This window comes from Microplitis mediator, chromosome 7 (genome assembly GCF_029852145.1).
Source record: "Microplitis mediator isolate UGA2020A chromosome 7, iyMicMedi2.1, whole genome shotgun sequence".
NCBI lineage: Eukaryota > Metazoa > Arthropoda > Insecta > Hymenoptera > Braconidae > Microplitis > Microplitis mediator.
This window is the reverse complement of record NC_079975.1, coordinates 23,566,705-23,578,968: the sequence shown is the minus strand read 5'-3', so window position 1 is coordinate 23,578,968 and position 12,264 is coordinate 23,566,705. Positions and strand designations below refer to the sequence as shown.

The following is a 12,264-nucleotide window of genomic DNA, read 5'->3' as shown; positions in this document are numbered from 1 at the left end:
ACGAAAATTCAAAAATTTTTAAATGTCTGCTAACTTCAGGATCATTTTTTAAATTACATAAAAAAATTAAACAATCAAATTAATAAAATAAAAAAATGCATATACTGAATAGATTTTTCTAAAAGTCCTTTTTTAAATTTTTTTGTTAAAAAAATTTTATTTTATTATTTTCAAATTTTATAAATTTTCAGATGCCCACCAACTTTACTGTCATATTATTTAGTGATTAAAAATTGTTGTGGAGTATTTAAAAAATTGAATAACATAAAATTTCCCCAAACTATTTAATAACGGGTGATTAAGAACTTCTCGAGTCGACTTAATGCTTAAAAATAATGAGGATCTAAAGTTGATGGAAAAATTTTTAAGTATTGAAAAAAATTTTTTATAATCTTTCCAAATCACTCTTCTTAATCAGACAGGAATTTTTATACTGTATTTTTTACACTAATACAGTAATTAAATTTCAAATTAATTTTACAATTTTTTAAAAATAATAATTAATGTGTTAATTTTTTTCTAATATTTTCATTTCATCGAAACCACTACGTCAACTGAGAAAATTATATCCCCGTTACATATGTATATATACAAATTTTTGAACCGAATGTATTTTTCGGCATTTCCCGACAAAATAAATCATATTTGATAAAAAAAATTTTTCAAATATTTAAATTATTTATTTATATCAATAAAAATTAATCTATTAGCTAAAAAAATCTTTAGCTATTAAAAAATATAAAAGTAACATATATTGATAATACACGACAATTTTTACATTATTATTTAAATATTATTTGTGATGATTTAATTTTTTTTACGTTTGCCATTGAACTTTTTTCCTTTAAATCGATTACGAACACCAGAGGCTTGCTCGGTGTCGTCATCGTCGTCGTTTTCATCATTTGAACGTTTTTTACGTTTCCCAGATTTATTGTTATCCATTTCTCTCAACGACTGTAACAAAAAATATATTCATTAATTATTTTTATAATTATTATTGTTATAATTAAGGGTTTTCTTAGACAATACTTCCCGCCACTTTTTAAAAATATTCAATGATCGAACTGTCATAAGGGTATTAAAATTTTATCAATTAATTAAAAAAAAATAAAAGCGTTAATTAAAAAGAGAACAATTTCGCTGAAGTATAAATTGAAAAAAAAAATTACTGAGTTATTAATTAGGAAATTTATTGAATAAATTTTAGCTTTTAAAATTTGAAAATTCGAATTGTAAAATTAACATGAAGATTTTACTGGAATTTATTTTCCAAATTTTGTTTAATTCCCAATTAATATTAACTGTAAGTAAATAAAAACAGGGGTGATGTGAATGTGATTACTAGAGGCAATAAAAGTGATATATGATAGTTCATAATTCAAAGTATAAAAGCAGAACAGTTAAAGAACTAAGAGACGTTTAGATTAAAATAATGCAGAGTTTATTTATTCTAGATTTTAATTAAAGGAAAAAAATGAAAAACGTTACGAATGTTTTCTATACATTGGAAATAAATAATAATAATAATTAAATATCAACTGTAAGTAATTTTTTTATGATCCTGAAGTTAACAGACAATTAAAAATTTTCAGATTTTTTTTTCAACAAATCAATTACTAAAAAAAAAAAAAAAAAAATATGGGCATGTAGAAAATTAAAAAAGCTACAGGTGCAATTTTTTTTTTTATAATTTGTCGTTTTTAAAAAAATCCAAAAATTATCAGACGTCGGCTAACTTCAATATCACATTTTTTCTGACTCTGATGATATTTCAAGATCATCGAACATTTTAAAAAAGTGGTTGACACTGAGAATGCCCTCAATTAATAAATTTATTACCTTCTTGACTTGTCTTTCAGCTTCAGCAACACGTTCTTGAAGAACCATGACTTCATTTTGTTCTGTTTTATATTCCGGAAGTTTTTTTTCTATAAGCTCTTCTATTCTCTGATACAATTCGACATCATATTGAGTTACAAAAGTAATCGATCGTCCAGAACGTCCAGCACGAGCTGTTCTACCCACACGATGAATGTAATCTTTACTGTGAGTCGGTATGTCGAAGTTAATCACAACATCAACATGAGGAATATCCAGACCTCTGAAAAATAAAAACCACCAGATAATTATTTAAAATAAAATTAAATTAAATGATAAAAAAAAATTAATATCTATTTTTACCTGCTAGCGACGTCTGTTGATATGAGGATCGATCGGCTTTTAGATTGGAATTTAGTCAATGCTGCTAATCGTTTATTTTGTGACATCTGACCATGAAGTGGGACTGCCATTAATCCTAAATTGCGGAGTAATAACGCAGTACGTACAGTATTGTTACATGTCGCGCAGAAAATCATGAAACTATTGCCTGCTAGTTCATTTAAAATATGAACAAGATAAACGTCTTTGAATTTCGCGGGAACAAACAAATAATATTGATCGAGTTTTTCAACAGTTTGATACTTTGTCGATACTTCAACTTTAACTGGATTATTAAGTGACGCACGCTGAAGTTTTTTTACTTTTTTAGTCATCGTCGCTGAAAATAAAAGCGTACGTCTTTCACGAGGAATGGCGCGAAGAATTTCATCCAATTCTTTTTCAAAATCTTGATTTAATATTCGGTCTGCCTCGTCCATTACCAAGTACTTTAGCGAGCGTAAATTAAAACCTTTGGTGTTCTTTAGATGATCGAGTAACCGACCAGGTGTGGCGATAATAATGTGCGGCTTTTTCATCAACATCAGAGCCTGCGAAACCATTTCCATACCACCGACTATCACAACACTTTTTACACCGATCCCTGAACCTAAAGCTTGGAATTGCTCTGATATTTGATAAGCCAGTTCTCTAGTTGGAGTGAGAACTAGGGCGAAAAATCTTTGGGGATTTTCTAATAGTCCTTGGAGAATTGGAAGTGCAAACGCTGCCGTTTTTCCTGATCCTGTTTCCGCCAAACCAATTACATCTTTTCCTGAATAAAAAAAAATTACTGTCAATAAATTATGATCTTGAGTAGACAATTAACAATTTTCGGATTTTTTTACAAATCAAATGCGCAAAAAAAATTAAGAAATGTGCGCATGTAGAAAATCATAAAAGCTAGAGGCGCAATTGTTGAAATATTTTTTTTTTTATAATTTAATGGTTTTTAAAAAATCCAGACGTCGGTTGACTGCAGTATCATCAAATAAATACGATACTGAAAGTATCCAATAGAAAAGTTGATTGTTTTTAATTGCAAAGTTATTTGTTATCATAAAAATTAAAAAAAAATACACAGGAAATTTTTTTTAAATTCTTCACATGCATTTTTCAAAAATTCTGCCTACTATTTATTTTGTGTATTAAAATAAAATAAAATTTTTTAAAGTCTGCTACTTTCAGTATCATAAATAAATAAATTATAATCCGAAAGTTAACGGACCATTAACAGCTTTCGGATTTTTTTTCAATACATAAATTACAAAAAACAAATGCACATGTAGAAAATTAAAAAAACATGATCCTGAAGTTAGCAGACAATAAGTAATTTTTGGATTTTTTTCCACCAAACCAATTACAAAAAAAACAAAAACTAAAAATTGCACATGTAGAAAATTTAAAAAACTACAGGTGCAATTTTCTCAAATATTTGTTTTTTTATAATTCATTGTCTAAAAAAAAACCAAAAATTTTTAGACGTCCACTAACTTCAGTATCATAAAAAAACTATAAGTGCAATTTTTTTTAATATTTTTTTTTTATAATTTATCATTTCGAGTAAAAATCTAAAATTTATTAGAAGTTTTTTTGTCGCATTTGAGTGGATTCTATGGGAATTTTTGGATAGGGACATCACAGGTTTGTCGACTTTCAAATTATGTCTTCCAGGGCAATATTTAATTCCCATTTAATTAATTAACTAATAAATTAAATGAATTAACATTTTGTCAGACTGTTACAAAAATGTACCTTGAAGTGTCAGTGGAATAGCTTCCCGTTGAATTTTTGTTGGAGCAGGCCATTTTAATTCTTCACAAGCTTTGCATAATGAGTCAACAATTCCCTAAATAAAAATTAATAAATAAGTATTTAAATAATGAGTATTTAAATTTATTATGATACTGAAGTTAGCTGACGTTTAATAATTTTTTGATTTCTTCAAAACAATAGATTATAAAAAAAATAAAACACATTTTTAAAAATTGCACCTGTAGTTTTTTCGATTTTCTACATGTGTATATTTTTAGTTGTTTTTATTAAAATTGAATTGTTGGAAAAAAAAATCCGTAAATTTTGAATTGTCGGTTAACTTCAGGATCATAATCTATCAATTAAATATGTGAAGGATCTTATTAATTCTAAAAACTTTTTTTTGTCTTACCAAATCTTTCCACGTTACAATTTCATCAGTAGTAATTTCATCTTTTTCAATTTCAGTAGTTCCAGTAATTTCAGTTGATTCTTCTTCTGATTGTTCACCCATTTTTTAAATTATTAAAATTTGATAGTGAAAGTATTTTATAATTTGAATAAAATAACCCAAGTGTTGATAAATCTTTTAGAACAATTACACATAACCTTAAATAACAATCTTGAACATGTGGTTTTTACTGTCGTGCTCATGCGAGTACAAGAGCGCCAGAACAACTCAATTTGAAATGCATTAAAAAGTCCATTTCTAATGAGGGTGTGAATGCAGCAGACATCAGAAAAGTTTGAAATTATAAATAAATAGAGTAAATATTTAATAAAATTAAATTAAAAAAAAATGCGTATTTGAAAAATTTGAAAATTAATAAGTGCATTTTTTAAATTATTTACTTTATCTATTTATAATTTTAAATTTGTCTGATGTCTGCTACATTCACACTCATGTATTTCTATGACACGACGAATTTAAAAAAATTTTATTGAATTTGAATGGATTATAAAATTTAAATTTATGTAGAAATAAATAAATCGATATGCATCGAATTCAAATTTTAAAAGGATAAAATTTTGATACTCTTATGACAGATGAAAGTAATTGAAAATTTTGAAAAAGTGGAGTACTGTCTGAGAATGCCCTTAAGGGGAACCACTAGTGTGAAATTTTGAGAAATTAAATTTTTTTTTGCATATTTCGATAGTTTATACCTTCAAAAATAACATACTAAAATTTCAAGTTCATATCTCGAATAGTTTTTTTGAGTTACAGCCACCTGAAGAACAGCCGCTTATCGGTTTTCAAAAATCCATTTTTCAAATTTGCTGCATCTATAACTCGAAGACAAATCATCCGATATATTTGATTTGAATTGCAGTTTCTTTTATATGTTTATACGTACCATGAATCTCCAGTTTTTCGATCGAATCAAAAATGTAATCTTGGCGGGATAAAAATCATCAAATTTTCGCGCGAAATTTGAAATTTTTTTTAAAAACTCCGCCATTTTTTTAAATTTCAATTTTTTTCTTACCCCGAGGGTCTTGTTACAAAAAATACCTTCTAGTTTAATAAACGATTGTGAATAACTCGCCGAATTTTGAATTTTTTCGTCCAAAAATTTTATCTTCTACTCACTATATATCCACAAATTTATCCTTAAATCATCAAAACATTCCATGCACTAGTTTTCTTTAAAAAAATTCCCAAAAATCGTTTTTCCAGGCGGTCACCCTACTGGTCCTCCTCAATTACAAATAAAAAATCAAATTTAATAAAAAGTAAAACTGCACTTAAAATTTTTAATCGATTTATTATTATATAATCAAATAGTTATAATTATAATTGTATATAATTCTACATATTACATTAGGTACTGTTATTTTACATAACTTTCTGGTGATTCAATCAGAAATAATATGTATTCTACTTATATATGTACAGAAATAGTGCAAATCTATGCAATAATTGATAAATGTTATATATATATTACAAACGTGGATAATCATATGATTAATTAATTTTATTTATCAATAACAATCATCGCCATTATTCAAATGGAAATAATCATCTAATCATTTCTAATCACTGATTACCACATAATTCTTTCACATACAAAGATACAAATAGTTTTTTTCCACTTGTTTTACATACACGATTCACGTTTATCATTTAATTATTCACTTAAATTCTCTTAATTGCGACCTCATTAGTCACAGTTATATTTTTATTACTATAATTATAATTATAATTATTAATAGTATTTATTATTAACTTCAGCTAAAAAAATTTTTAATAACTTTGTTAACTAATTAATTAATTATCATAATTATTATTTCGTCACACAAAAATTCTTCACAATTACAATGTACAAGTAATTCAATTACAATTCAATTTATCATTTTATTTATAATTTTATTTAAAAACGTTCATTCATTTCGTATCCTCTTTATTTATTTATCATCATCTTCTTTTGTTTTTTTTTTTTTTAAGTAAAAACTAACATCATTTATACAACTTTGGAGGAATGTTGTGATGGCGTAGCACCAACTTTACTATATAAATTGATTATTCAAAAACCGCAATGGCACTTTACAAATTAAATAATGTGTCTATTATTTTATACTTTTTTATTTATATATTTATATATTTATTTATATATATATATATAGAATTTATATATATTCTTTTATTTTTTTTTTTAATATCTTTACTCTTTAAAATTTTTAATTATTACTTATTTTTATTTTAAATTTATTTAGTAATATTTAAATTTAAAAAATTTACCCAATAACTTTGCAACATTAACAACGTGGATATCGAAACACTTTTTTTATTATTTTATTTTTTTTTTAGTTTATTGTTTATTTAGTTCATCCACTTGCGGCAGTTCGGCGCCCCACACGCGCATGCTATTTTGTGTTGATCGTCTTCAATATCAAATTTATAATCATATGCCAACTGAAAATAAAAAAATTAATAAATTATTATTAATGATGATCAATAATCAATAATTAGTAAATTGATAATAAATTTAATGACAAGAGATTATTCATTAGGGTGGGCCGAAAATCCGCTTTTTTTGAATTTTCATTATTAATACCAAAAATATTTTTCTTTGCACAAAAAAAAAATTTTTCGAAAAACAAAAAAAATTTTAGGTCAATTTCTTAGGCTCGCCAAATCCCGCTAAAGTTAGAAGTTTAAAAATTTTTTTTCCAACACATTTTGATCGGAAATTTAATTCTCTACAAAAAAGGTCCTATAATAAAATTACGTAAAGTTGATAGTTACTGAGATAATTGCGATTTTTTTGTAAAAAATATAATTTTTCAAGATATTATCACTTCTTCAGGGTAAAATATGAATTTTATCATATAAATTTCATGGAAAATCAAATTTCTTACATAATTGGCCTTCTGGTAAAAACTTGAAATTTATAGTTAATCAGAAACTGGCAGTTTTATGTTTAGATAGTCACATTTCTCGTTGTTTGGTGGCTTTCACCAAGAATCGCTATTACCTTTGTAACAATCAACTTTGAATAAATTTTTATTAGGTCTGTTTTGTAGAGAATTGAATTTTCTATGAAATTTTTATGATAAAATTTATTTTTTACCTTGAAAAAGTAATAATATCTTGAGAAATTTCATTTTTTAGAGCAAAATTGCAATTATCTCAGTAACTATCAACTTTACGTAATTTTCTCATAGGACCTTTTTTGTAGAAAATTAAATTTCCGATCAAAATAAGTTGGAAAAAAAATTTTAAACTTCTAACTTTAGCGGGATTTGGCGAGACTAAAATATCGACCTAAATTTTTTTTTGATTTCCGAAAAATTTTTTTTTTGTACAAGGAAAAATATTTTTGGTATTAATAATGAAAATTTTAAAAAAGCGGATTTTCGGCCCACCCTAATTATTCATTTAAGATACTGAAGTTAGCCGACGTTTAATAATTTTGGAATTTTTTCAAAGTGGTAAATTATAAAAAAAAAAAATTATTTGAAAAAATTGCACCTGTGGTTTTTTAAATTTTCTACATGTGCATATTTTTAGATTTTTTTTTTCGCAATTGATTTAAAAAAAAAATCCGAAAATTATTCTGTTATCTTCAGGATCATATTTACACTAATGAAATTATCCGACGTCTAATAATTTTTTAATTCGGATACTTTTCAAAATTCCCTGACATTTCCATGATATTTCCCAGTTACATTAAATCCCTGATAATTCCTGATATTTCCGGTTCGTGGCCACCCTGGATTCGAATTCCGAATCGAACCCTTTTCGCATACCCCTAATATTTATCAATATCCAGAGTGTTTTTCTGAACACACCCAAGTATTTAAAATTCAGAGGAAATGTTACGAAAAAATAAATAAAATAAAATTACCTCTTCACCACGTGAGATTCTTCTTTTAGCAAAAATAATAATTCTAAGGTCACGTTCAACTTCAACTATTTCAGCAATACAATTCGGATTACAAGAATGATTTATGTAACGTGCTAATCCACCACACAGCGTCGCATCAACAACTCGTTCTTCGTCCAGACGAAACATGTAAATCCCTCGGTTCTGTTATCAAAAAAACAAACAAACAAACAAATTAATTAATCAATCAACCAACCAGAGCTCCAAACTCCAAAATAAATAAACAAATACTTACTCTATCTTCATACTGTTTTTCCCTCGTCTCAGCCAATTCAGTTCTTATAATTTCCCCGATATACTCAATAACCATCTGATGTTTTTCCAAATCTCTCGCAGCATACAGACCCAACCCTTGAATTTTCGACCTCGCCAAGTAAACGTTATTCCTCCAATCTTGTTTCATTTTTTTATACTGTGAGCTTTTAGAGTGTACGAATTGTTTTGAATAAGGACACGTAGTTTCCCCGGCAACGGTATTCGTTGGTGAATAAGTTGCTCTAGCAGATGATCCAGTTCTCTGCGTATGCGGTCTCTTCCACGGCAATTGATTTCTCAGTCTTGCTTCTGTTCTAGCACTACCACTTGGATTAACCGCCAACGGCAATTCTAACAACGGATTTCTCCCATACTTAAAATTATAATCAGTCAATGTATCAACACCCGGTAAATTTTCAAGCACGCGTACTATCGCCGGTTCTGTCAAACCAAAAAGATCTTCACCCGACACATAAAGAGGAAATAATTTAATACTATTTGTTGACTCTCTCAATTTTGACAGCGGCTCCAATATGTGCTCCCAAGCAGCACGTGGTGTTTTACCAGCATACTCGGAATCTTCGTGCGATGGTTCCTGTACAAGGATACGAAACTCTGGTGATCCTTCTTTGTCGTGAATTGAACAGACATACCGGCAACGTTTGTTGGGTCGCCTCATACTCCAATAGAATCTCACAATCTTGTAGCCAACCGGATAAATATAATGAGGGGTGTGAAAATTTGCTAATTGATGTGGTAGCAATTGTCCGACATTCAAAAATATTAAACTGCCAACGCGCAACAAATGATTGCGTTCTGTGTGATGCATTACCGCAGCTACCTGACGATTTTCGTCCCGATTTACATAAACCCGGCGGTAAACTGACAGAGTTGTTAATTCATTGTCTTTCTCATTTTTCTGGACATGCTGGGAACAGTAAGTGCTTTTGTTTTTGTAGAAAACACAGCCAGCTTTTTCGGCACAGCCTAGATGGTAGACGTTGGTGCAGCGCATCTTGAAACACTTTACAGTAGCGCCGGGTTTTTCACATACGATGCAATTTAACGCGAGACTGTGCTGCAATGCGGTGTCTAAATTCATCAGTGCGCCATTTACAGTCTCGTAGACGTCCTCGGACCAGAGCGCGCAATTTAAATGAACCCATTTGTCGACGTCAAAGTTGAGCAGACGTGCAGGTCCGTCCGCTGCACCGTCACCTTGATTTTGACAGAACATACAGCGGCGGCTGTCTTCGTTCTTTGCGGGATTAACAGTCACGGCCATGCGGAATAGTAGATCGGTTATGTCTTTGTCTGAAGGTTTTTTGTACTTTTTAGTTGGCTGGATAACTCCCATACTCCAGATTTTGTATTTATTGCCGCGTAATAATTTTTGGGGAGGCTCTAGCTCTGATAGTTCGTTCGATAGATCATCTGACGCCGGATGTTTCTTTGGTCTTTTGTCAGATATGTGCTCTTGCTTGATGTCACGGTGGAGATCTAGATCGTCTTTCTCTGTTTTAACTTTTATGTCGTTGCAGATGTCCATAGACTCGATGTTCATTTCCGCTAGAGTTAGAACTTGTTTCTCTAAAATCTTTTTCTCGTGGAGTTTTTTCTTCAACGCGCTGTCAAGTAATTTGTCGGTTTTCTGACACAAGTGATCAACTATCGTAGCAGCCTGTAATTAAATTTATTATTTTAATTAATAATTATTGATAAATTTATAAGAAATATGACGTCTAGTTTAAAAACCAGAAACTTTTTTTTTAAACTACCGGTAAATTTTGAATTAAAAAATTTCAATAAATAATTCAAAGTAAATAAATAAATAATAATTTTTCAATTATTTAGTGAGAAATTTTTTTTTTCATCGGGATTCGAAGCCTGTTTAATGCATTAGTTCGGTTTTGAAAAAAACCGCGAATTTTAAAATTAGTTATTGAAAATTAAGTGTCGTTTTGCATTAAATTCTTCAGGGAGGTGAGCAGTTTAATAATTCCCGCAATTTTTATCAATTTTTATTAATTTATATTAAGTGATTTAATTTCACTCCAATGAAAAGTGAGCGGGTATACGAGCTTTTACCTTAATTATAAACAGACGATAAAAAAAATATCATAAGCAAAAATATTTTATTTCCTTAATCCAAGACCTGAATAAAATTCTACTATTTTAAAAATTTATTGCTGGTTTAAAAACTAGACGTCCGTTATCGATAGTAATATAAATAAACTTACTTTTCCTTGAGTATTTATCGGTGTTCGATGCGTAACAGCAAACTGGGTATAACAACTAACAGAACAAAAACATAATTCATCACCAGGTTCAGCTTCATCCTTACTCACAAACGGTAGTTCGGATACTTTTTTACGAATTAAACTATTTAATATAACAACATCACAATGACGGCAAAATTTAGCTGCACCATTAAGTATACTCTGAATATCAATAGGAGCTCCTTCTTTGCCATCTTTACCCTTTGTACGATATAAACCTAATTTTTGACTTGGCGGTGTTGTAGTCCGCTCAACAACTTGATAACCATTTGGTGGTGATATGTTTAATATATTTGCTAAATCTTTAAGAACTCCCATAATGTCATCAGCTGCTTGACTATTCAACGTCAGTGTTACCGTAACGTTTCCATTTTCACGTAATGCAGGTGGTGATTTGCCAACTCGCGTTGCAGTACCAACATTTTCTTTGTCCTGCTTGGCAGTATCTTTTATAACAGCAGTCGCGACTGTTGGTGGTGCGGGAACTGGTGTAACTGCAGCAGCTGCTGTTGTCGCTGGAGGTTTTAATCTTATGGGAATCGGTGATATAATTGGAATAACTGGAGACACGCGTTTCAGCCAATCAGATTCTTCATCAGAGTCATCTTCAATTAACCGCAGACCGGGAAAATGATGGACCATTTCGGGTATCACGCACTCGGGCGACGATGAACTGACGATAGTGTCGGGAGTATCCACGTCACGGGTCATTGATAAACTGTCCTTTTTATCACTTGCGTCGTCTAATTTCAATGGGGGAAATTCTTGATCATAAAACAGACGTTGAGTCGACACTGGTTGAGGAGGTGGTAGAGGTTCTAGTTCGCCAAATGGTTGGGTGTTGTAATGATCTGATACACCGGGAAGTCGCGCGGCGCCGTAGGCACCCAGCAAATCTCCGGTGCGTGGATTGTAATCTTTTTGAGTGCAAATTTTTGATAAGTCTCCGGAACCGTATATTGGACAGACACCATAATTGCGGCCTAGATAAGGCTCTAAAACTGGTATCGCTTGCAATTGACGCAATTGAATCATAAGATTTTCAATAAATGTGTCGTAGTCTTCGTCAAGTCGTGATACTTTGCGTGATCGTTTCTTTTGCGGAGGTGTCGATGCATCTTTACCCTGACTCTGGCGACGTTTTTGCTGATACTGACGTCTTTTTAATTTTTTAAGATCTGTGTAAATAAATAAATACATTATTTATTAATTATAATATAAAAGTTTATGTAAAATATTTAATATTTGTTACAATGATTTTAAATTTTATAAATTAAATTAAGAAATTGAGTGAAAAAAGGGAAACGTGGTTGTAATTTTGCCAGGTTAGAGATTTTAAAAAAATAGGGATGACATAAAACGATTTCAGACCAGAGTGAAGT

At 29.6% G+C, this 12,264-nt stretch overlaps 2 protein-coding genes across 2 annotated transcripts in view; both read right to left on the bottom strand.

Annotated features, from left to right (window-relative positions):
- Positions 1-172: 172 nt before the first annotated feature.
- LOC130672464 (probable ATP-dependent RNA helicase DDX47) lies at positions 173-4,625 on the bottom strand. Its single transcript, XM_057477071.1, has 5 exons — positions 4,370-4,625; positions 3,958-4,051; positions 2,185-2,977; positions 1,843-2,104; positions 173-957 (listed from the first exon to the last, which is right to left on the bottom strand). The coding sequence occupies exons 1-5, from the start codon at positions 4,469-4,471 to the stop codon at positions 808-810; spliced, it is 1,401 nt and encodes a 466-aa protein (XP_057333054.1). The 5' UTR covers positions 4,472-4,625; the 3' UTR covers positions 173-807.
- Positions 4,626-6,378: 1,753 nt separating this feature from the next.
- LOC130670876 (histone-lysine N-methyltransferase 2C-like) overlaps positions 6,379-12,264 on the bottom strand; it is a 35,791-nt gene continuing 29,905 nt past the window's right edge. The window contains exons 19-22 of the mRNA XM_057474481.1: positions 10,844-12,060; positions 8,584-10,284; positions 8,310-8,492; positions 6,379-6,874 (exon numbers count right to left, since the gene is read on the bottom strand). Of these exons, the coding sequence (XP_057330464.1) occupies positions 6,782-6,874; positions 8,310-8,492; positions 8,584-10,284; positions 10,844-12,060 (3,194 nt within the window). The 3' untranslated portion in view covers positions 6,379-6,781. The remainder of the gene's footprint in view (positions 6,875-8,309; positions 8,493-8,583; positions 10,285-10,843; positions 12,061-12,264) is intronic.

What these genes read in the sequence shown, in the direction of transcription:
- LOC130672464 (XM_057477071.1), bottom strand. Translation starts at nt 4,471, where the DNA reads ATGGGTGAACAATCAGAAGAAGAATCAACTGAAATTACTGGAACTACT. An exon ending in TTGTAACGTGGAAAGATTTG is followed by an intron (nt 4,052 to 4,369) that starts GTAAGACAAAAA and finishes ATTTTTATTTAG; the next exon opens with GGAATTGTTGACTCATTATG. An exon ending in CTGAAAGACAAGTCAAGAAG is followed by an intron (nt 958 to 1,842) that starts GTAATAAATTTA and finishes TTTTTGTTACAG; the next exon opens with TCGTTGAGAGAAATGGATAA.